We start from the raw sequence: 9,029 nt of genomic DNA on the forward strand, positions 1-9,029 counted from the left end.
TATGACCAGACGAGATTTCTTTCATCTCTACTATTGTTATGAACTTGACATGATCAGCGTTCAATCCTTGCCATAACATTGAGTTGCACAATTTACTAGTTTCTGCTACATTCATTATGATCGTCAAACTTTATAATGCACCATCATCAAATCTGTCAAACTTTATAATGCATCATCATCAAATCTAAACTCTGCCCATAGGAGACAATGGTCGGTTTACAAATAACGAGGGCACTTGTTGGACACCCTCCATTGCTTTTCTTTGCTCAATCAAATGCCTAGCTTCTTCCTCAAAAAGTAGCTTCAGTGAATTAGAATGCAGCCTCTGTCTGATCTTCTCCGGAACCAGTGCTGATGAAACATTAGCATTATGCAGTATCGCGATACCAATCGAAAATGCCTGAAGCGTTGAGAAACTTGTGTGAAAATCAACTGAATACTGTCCTTCCCTTTCAGCCTTAATTGATATGGCAGGTACATTTTCTTTTCTTCCCTATTCAAAGATATGAATCAGATGCAATATAAGAGAGAACCAAAAAGGAGGGAAACAGAGCTTGTTTCAGGTTAAAGAAATAACTGCAAAAGACAAGAAAAACTAGTGTTCACTCAGAGTGTCGATATCAATATCCAACACATGATACAAAGGGCATTGATGAAGTCTTGAGCACCGGAGATTCACAGCATTATCGTCATCATCAAGTCATGTTTGTCCAACTATTTAGGCAAACAAGGTGTGAAAGATGCACTTAATGATTTCAATTTGAGAGATTGAAACTACAACACTATACTAAACTTGTAGAGAGTGAGCGCAACCCTGACTAGCTTAATACATGCACATACCTGCTCAAAGAGTAAGATAGGCTTCTGATTTTTCCGTGTAAAGTGATCTCCTGAATCGTCACAACTGCGATTGTTGAGCATGATAATAGGGCACGCCGTGTCCCAGCCACCACAATCACAGCCTCCACCACACCTCCATCGATCTAGAAGTGAAGTAGGGCCACCTTCAACACCATTCGACGACCCATGAATCCCACTTGGAGTCATGACTCTCACAATTGCATCATTAAGGTTGCTCCTGCTACTCTTTAAAAGGTCGACTGTAGGATGTTTTGATAAACTTTGGTTTTCTTCTCTAAAGTCTTCATGATCTCTCCAACTTTTTCCTTTGGAAGGAGTTTTTATTTCTATAGCTGCAATTTCAAGTCGTGGATGCAAATTTTTTGGTAACCAAGGGTAGGAAGTTGAAGCACTCAAGTTGCAACTACAGAATTGATTTCGAACAGGACCTGAGAGCTCCACTGTGTGTTTTCTCTCAAGCGTTTTTTCTATGGAGTCCAAAGAGCATTTAGATCTTTCTTCAACAGCCAAGTCCTTTTTTTCTCGTGCAAGGTCATATAAAACACACTCTATAACTATCGAATTGTCCAAAAATCCATTTTCCACAACTTCTGGGCATAGATAACAAGAAATCTGCATCTGCCCAACTAATGGAAGCGACCGCGTATGCTCGCATTTAGCCCCTCGATCAGTGTTTATCTTACATTCAGGCCTATGGAAGGTATAAATCCAGTTAGATACACTATCTGTTTTCCACATCTTTGCAGTTAAAACATCCTCTGGATATTGAAGTGAAAACTTAAACAAGGCATCCCCTTTATCCACTTCGAATCGAAGAATGCCATGAAGATGAGTACGAGATATTGCAGCAGTTAAGGACCCTTCTTCCTGAGTACGAGATATTGCAGCAGTTAAGGACCCTTCTTCCTTCAAACATGTATGGTGTTGCATCTTTTGTTCCATTATAGAAACTTCATTTATCGAAGATTTTTTTGGCATTGTATTTCCAATTCTCGTGAATGATGAATTTCGAGTGGATTTGGATTTCATGATCGGGTGGAGAATTTTCTTGAGAGGGCTAAACAAAGTTTTGGGACCATGATATTCAGCTGAATTATGTTCCATCTGTGAAACTGCATGAGACTCTTTTGTGCATTCTGAAAGGCACTTCGGACGACTTTTTAGTGAACTTTCTTCCTTGAGAGATCCTGGTTTTAGTAGCTTCCTAACTGCTTTTTTTCCGTGATAAATGTCCGTATCAACTGTCTGAATGCAGATTGCCGAAGATTCATCTACCATACTGCACATTTGTGACATGGAATCTGAGCTTGAATCCTTGACACACAAAGACTTATCAGGAAGATCACGAAATGAAAGATCTAGAAACTCTGTGGAGCTTTTTGTGGATGGCTTAACCGTGTCATAAGTAGGTTTCAGGTTGGCACTTGATGAAACAAGAGGCGGAAACTTCTTCGACTGGTTCTCAGTACTAGCCCCATTCCTAGGCAGACGGTTGACAATTTTTGACATTAAAAAATTCTCATCTTTCTCCACTGTCCTTCCATCTCGAAGTTTTCTCATTCTCCTTATCTCTTCAGAGCTTTGATACATGGAAGCTCGTTTCACCAATTCAGTATCACAACTACCATGAGTTTGTGAGTGCATGCTTTTGTATTGGAGACATGATGAATAACTGCGGTTTAGTTCTCTAAGATCACAATCCAGAGTTTTCAAGTACCGAGATTTGTCAATAGGCTGTCCTTCCCTAACTGTATCTTGTATACTTCTTCTAACAATGGAGTTGCTGACAGATTCCATGTTCATGCTTGCTTGAAACTGTTCAGAAACTACATCTTGACTGTAAATTTAATGACATGCTGAAGCATAAGAGATGGGTCAGCTTACATAAGAAAAAACAAGAATTTCCAATATACCAAAATAAGTTGCTGACCAAGATTTGATACATCGACAAATCAAGACAATGCAAATTGCAAAGAGAAAAAAAAGAGATAAAACTCAATTTTCTTGAAGTTTAATAGGATGTCTGGGTCTCATATTTCTAAGAAGGTTGTTACGATATAAAAGGCGAGGATTTTCTTCAAGAATTACAATGACACTCAATCTGCACTATTCTTGGATTGTTAATTATATCAAATACTCACATGGAATGGGAGCCTTGGCGTAACAATAAAGTTATTGTCGTGTGACCTAAAGGTCATAGGTTCGAGTCTCGAAAATAACTTCTTGCAATACAAGGTAAGGTTACGTACGATAGATCATTCCCCGAGATCCCGAATTGGCAAGGGCTTCATGCGCTGGCTGCCCTTTTTTTTATCAAATACTTACATGTCGAACTTTGGAAAACATAATAATATGGGTAAAATACCCTGTTCGCCCTAATTCTTCCAAGCTTAGTATCGACAATGAAAAAGGCAAATCTAAGTAGAGGTTGATTCTCGAGCAAGGGCATTACACAACAATAGCCTATTGATAGACAATGTTAAGTACAATAGACCGTCTCTAGCAGCATTGCCAGGCATGTGAGCTCCATCAACTTATCCAGAGTCGTCGGTTTGGCAGCTTTTAGAAGAGCAAGAGAGGCAAAAGAACAACAAGCCCTAATCCACCATCATGCAGCCTTAACTTCCACCTTGAAAGAACTAAGTCTGGCTCAGGTGAATAACCTTGCCCCAAAGAAATCTCATCTACACAGGCCAAACTCAACAGCCTCCTAAGAGGCACCTTGACCGAACTACAATCATCTCAAGCAACTTGCCTAAGCCCCCACTCGGCCTCAATCGAATTCAACTTTACTCATCTAACTACAGCAGCAGATGGTTGAATTGACTTCAAGCAAAGGGTACCAACAAATCTCAATCTTTCAGAATAGAAGCCACATTGTGAAACTAACAAGTCGATAACACAGTTAACACCAATGAGATTTTGAAATCAAACAAAACGAATTCCTATGAAATGATTTAAACAGTAGCACAAAATGATCACTTTCCATCGGCATTTATCAAAATTCAATCACCAAATCTCGATTCACTTCAAGAACATATGCATTGTTAGCGATCAAAAGGTACCTGCGACTCGCAGACGAGAGCGTAGAAAAGCACTTCGGAGACCACGAGCTTTGCAGCATCACAGGCTGCAATCTTTAGCTATTGCAGTAAAAAATAGGGTTCTTGGGCCTCTGGATACCGCCTAGTGTTGATCTGCACAGCGCGAGAATCTTCTCATAATCATGCTTAACTCAGGTCATACGAGTTCTCTTGTTCTTCAGCGATCCCTCTCCTTAAAGTACATTAGCATTTATCAGAAATCAATCACCAAATCTCGATTCACTTCAAGTGCATATACATTGTTGGCGATCAAAAGGTACCTGAGACTCGCCGACGAGAGCGGAGAGAAGCACGGCGGCGACCACGAGCTTTACAGGATCACAATCTGCAGCCTTTAGCACTTGCAGTAAAAAAATAGGGTTCTTGTCTTCTTGACTTCTGGGTCTCTGGCTACCCCGCTTATTGTTGATCTGCACAGCGCATAAAGAAAAATAAATATCAAAAAGGAGAATCATCTCATAATCATGCTTAACTCAGCTCATACAAGCTCTCTTGTTCTATCTTAATACTCGATCACTGTTCCCGAAGCTTGGCTTCTCCTCGATCAGTGACTGCTCTGCACGATGACTGCGTCCTGGCCAAAACCAGTATCGACATTTTCTCAAACACCATCCAGCCATGGCCACCATTCCCTTTACGACAGTGGCTCCTTGTCCCTTGTTCTTCTTGGAGCAGAGTGATGGAAATGCATGCATAGCTCGTCGGAGTCTCTCTGTGGTTGGACCCCTTGATCCTGCTTTGACTGCGCCTCTGCCATTTTTGGGTCTATTTATTTATTGTAAAGATGGAGATGCATGTGCAGCTTTGGTTGCGATAATTGGCATCTTCTAACTGCGAACACAGTTTTAAGCCTACACAAGTCACCATGAAATAATAGCATCAGAGTATTTGTTTATTTATTTATTTATTTATTCAGACAACGGATTCTTACTATCCAATCAATCGTAATATAATCATTTTAGACCCATAAAAATTTTCTATATCTCATAAAAATTTTTCAACAATTCAACATTACAATACTAACTGTTAAGATAAATCGAAAAATACAAATTCATCATGACGGATATAGTAAATAAATTATAGAATTAATTTATAATCGATTGTCAAATAAAATTTTTTTCTCCAAAAAAGATTTTAATCATGTTTGACTTTGGAGTTGTACTTCGAATTTACTCCGTAGGTGAATTAGAATACCATCTTAAGCTGATGAAACTCAAACATTTCGATAGATGAATTAGGAGAAGATCGTTTTAATCATGTTTGGCTTTGGAGTTGTACTTCGAATTTACTGGGCAGATGAATCAGAAGACCATGTTACTCAGAAGAAACTCAAGCATTTGGATTACAAAATAAAATAATTTTTTGAGACATTCTATTGGATGGATCAATTCCACGGCACTCAATTTGTTTTTTTGTTTGTTGTTAATTCAGATATCCGAAAGCACTGCGATTCCTGATTTGGTAGCTCAGCTAGTAATTTAAGCTAACGTAAAATTGCCCTAATAAAAATCGAATCTTGGATGTGTGGATGTACTATCCTATCTCTTACTGCTGTGTTGTGCCCAGGACATCCCATGGCACTAAGTTATTTTGTTTAGTGGTAAATGAATTAGATTCAAAAGTTTTCAGCTAAGTATTGAAGGTATAACACTGTCGTTTCCATGTTCTCTTTCAAAAGTTGTTACTTGGTGTAGTGACTGATAAGAGAATGAGATTTAAAAGTAGTCACATTCAATGTAATATGAGTGTATCCCCCAGAGAGGACCTAACTTAGGTACTAAAGAGGCACCATAAAAGTCCTCTTTTATTTATTTAAAGTAAAAAAAGGTGACTCATTCAAGTATCCCTCACAATGCATTAGGTTATATGAAAAGATATAAATTATAGGGGTCAGAGATTACGTTTTTTCCAAGTGCTTCTCATAGTCCCGTAAGAAATTGATCCCTTGCACTCTTTATAATAAGTCTGTCACTATTTAACCAATTATAAGTTTTTCATCAGTCACCAAAGTAAATTGGGAAACGCTAATGGAGACTCATCTAGATGACTAGTATTCTTAGGCTCACTTTTTACTGGAGGAAAAATTCTCTACAATGTACTATAGCTGAGATTTAAACTTTAGATCTCTTGATTATCCATTGAAAAGCTTAACCATTGCACCATTGACCCGGGGACTCGATTTGATCCCTTTCATGAAAATAGGTACATGTATAAAATACTTTCCAAGGTAAATCCCCAGAAAGAAAATCCAAGAGGAATATACATCATAAGTTAACCACTAGGTGTCAACCTCTACACATGAGGTATCACCTACACACCACAACCCCTACATGAGGTTACCATAATACATCAAAAAGAGACATCCCCATCAACGTCTACACATGAGGTAACATCAAATCAACCTATACATGAGGTATGCCACCCAAAATGAAACATCCTATAGTTTTTTTTCCTTAGCACATAAATTACAATACATGTCTGTTTTATATCTAAGCGATTGCATTCATAAAAGTTGCAAAAGTATATATATATATAAATGATATATATATATATATATATATATATATATATATATATATATATATATATATATATATATATATATATATATTAATTGTTTTAAAAATTAAGTTTTATAAATCTTCATTGTTGCACCTGCTCTTCCGCCGCCGCACAAGCTCAAGGCTCAAGTTCTTGGAGGGGTCCACAACTTTTGAATGATTATATATATATATATATATATATTAATTGTTTTAAGAATTAGGTTTTGTAAACCTTACACTTTGTCTATTTTCTATTGCACCTGTTCTTCCGTCGCCCCACAAACTCAAGCTCTTCCAATTTCTGTCGACTATCTCCTCTTTTGTATTTTCTCTACTTCTCAATTTTCTCTAGGATTTTTTATTTGCTCTCCTTTCTACCGGCGAAACTACGACGGCATCACATTGCACCTGAAGGTTTTGAGCTTACGGTGCGGAGATTTGCGAGTTGCGGCGGTGACGGGTTGTCATCTACTCATCTTTTTCATCTAGGTGTAATTATTCCAATTGATTTAAATTATAGTTTTATTCCGTTTATTTAAATTAGAGTTTTACAATTATTGTAATTTTGTGCATTATAATATGTTGCCTAAAAAACATATTTCTGGATGTGAAAAAAAAAAAAATAGAACAATTAAGTGAATCACAAAGAGGTACTCTTAATAAATTTTTTATTAAAAGATCAAGTTCTAATGAAAATATAGAAAATTTAAATAGGGATAATATAGATGAGTTTAAGGAAATAGATGATGTTAACGATGAGTCTAATGAAATTCATGACCTTAATGATGAGTTAGATGATTTGTTTACGGAATTAAAAATATTACAAGTGACTTTACCAAATGAGATAATGTCAGCAATTGATATTCTTAATTTTGTGAAAAATATAAATTTTTATCCAAATGTTGTAATTGCTTATAGAATATTGCTAACTATGCATGTTACCATAGAATCAGCTGAAAGGAGTTTCTCAAAATTAAAATTGTTAAAAACATATATGAGATCAACAATGTCACAAGAGAGATTGAATGAATTAGTAATTTTATCTATTGAAAAAAAAAGATTTTCGAAAATTTTGAAATTAATAATATTATAGATGATTTTGCATCTAGAAAAGCTAGAAGAAGTCATAATAAATAATTTTTACTTTATGAAAAAAATTTAAGGGTCTATTTTGATTGTTTCGCCACGGGCCTCCCAATTGTTAGGACCGGGGCTGATATAGATTACCAATCTTAGAGAGAAAAACCCGCCCAAGGACCCTAAAAACCTTCATCTTTCAATTCAATAAACTACATAGCTCAAGTAAGACTACTAAGGTTTAGAAACGCAATAAGGAAATCCCATGCAACTCAAGACAGTAAATCAGCTTAAGTGTAACCAAGACACGCCCAATCATTGTAAATATAAAAATCTAAGGACATCTATTCCCTACAGTTATATGACACAAATGAGACACATAATAGGAATGAAATAAAGGACTCCAAGACATCTACTCCCTAACGGTAAATGACGTGAACTAGACTTAGAAATTAAACAAGAGCTGATGGGAGTGCACAGGCTGATATGAACTAGCTCATTCATCAAGCCCATCCGTCGTCTCGGTACCTGCAACATACAGATTTACTGAGTCCACAACCTCAGCAAGGTTTAAATATTCATATCAAGCACATATATATAAATTACTTCTTTAACATTTAGTTCATCATATCGTAACTACCATGAACTTGGGATCAGCCCTGGTTATCATTAAGTCACATTTAATTCTTCCACCTTTAGCAAAATAACATCCAATCTTAGCCCTTGTTATTACCTTAATTGTCCTTAATTCATTGGGTTATGAGCACCGGTATCCTCTAAGCCGGACTCTTCTTTTCCTCTAATTAGGTAAGAATCCCGATATCTTTTAAGCCCGACTTCCTTCCCATTTTCCTCTTCCTTTGGCGCATATGGTATCCTCTAAGGGCTTTGTGATTTCTGGATAAGAGTCTCTTTGTCCTCTAAGTCTGAGTCTTCCTCTTGATCGAGGCCTCCAATATCCTCTAAGTCGGACTCCCCGTTGGGTGTGGTTTAATACCTTATTTAGCATTAAGTACAATCGTACCACTAACTTTTACATTATCTGAAATTCCCTTAATTCAATCAATGCCAATTAAGTGGTCCCCCAACCCTTCCTTCTTTAATTGCAAGACCATACCAACAATTTCTACTTATATTAATTCGGAAATAAAATGATAACCGAAACTGATTTTAACCAGTGTATAATAGTAGTTCAAATAGAACTCGAACAAGCTTTTAACCGTACATAAAAATAAGTTCAACCAGTCCATAAATAGTATTTGAATAGAATTTAAACGGTGTAAGATAGTAGATAAAATTAAAGCATAAATCGTGGTTCTTAACAGAAAATTAAAACAATTTCTTGACCCGCCAACCTAGTAATTATAACAGAACCAAATCATGGTTTTTAACTGTAATTAAAACAGAGTTTTATACAACCCATAAATAGTATTCAAAATAGGAT

At 36.6% G+C, this 9,029-nt stretch overlaps 1 protein-coding gene across 2 annotated transcripts; it reads right to left on the reverse strand.

Annotated features, from left to right (window-relative positions):
- Positions 1-83: 83 nt before the first annotated feature.
- Positions 84-4,800, reverse strand: LOC122001640. Of its 2 annotated transcripts, XM_042556500.1 has the most exons (6): positions 4,450-4,800; positions 4,226-4,375; positions 3,927-4,137; positions 1,760-2,717; positions 841-1,720; positions 84-493 (listed from the first exon to the last, which is right to left on the reverse strand). In XM_042556500.1, exons 4-6 carry the CDS (start codon positions 2,662-2,664, stop codon positions 185-187), a joined length of 2,094 nt encoding a protein of 697 aa, XP_042412434.1. In that variant the 5' UTR covers positions 2,665-2,717; positions 3,927-4,137; positions 4,226-4,375; positions 4,450-4,800; the 3' UTR covers positions 84-184. The 2 variants fall into 2 exon arrangements, with proteins under 2 accessions (XP_042412434.1, XP_042412433.1); XM_042556499.1 differs by having other exon boundaries at positions 841-2,717.
- Positions 4,801-9,029: the final 4,229 nt, after the last annotated feature.

The sequence above is a fragment of the Zingiber officinale genome, chromosome 7A, assembly GCF_018446385.1.
Source record: "Zingiber officinale cultivar Zhangliang chromosome 7A, Zo_v1.1, whole genome shotgun sequence".
Taxonomy (NCBI): Eukaryota; Viridiplantae; Streptophyta; class Magnoliopsida; order Zingiberales; family Zingiberaceae; genus Zingiber; species Zingiber officinale.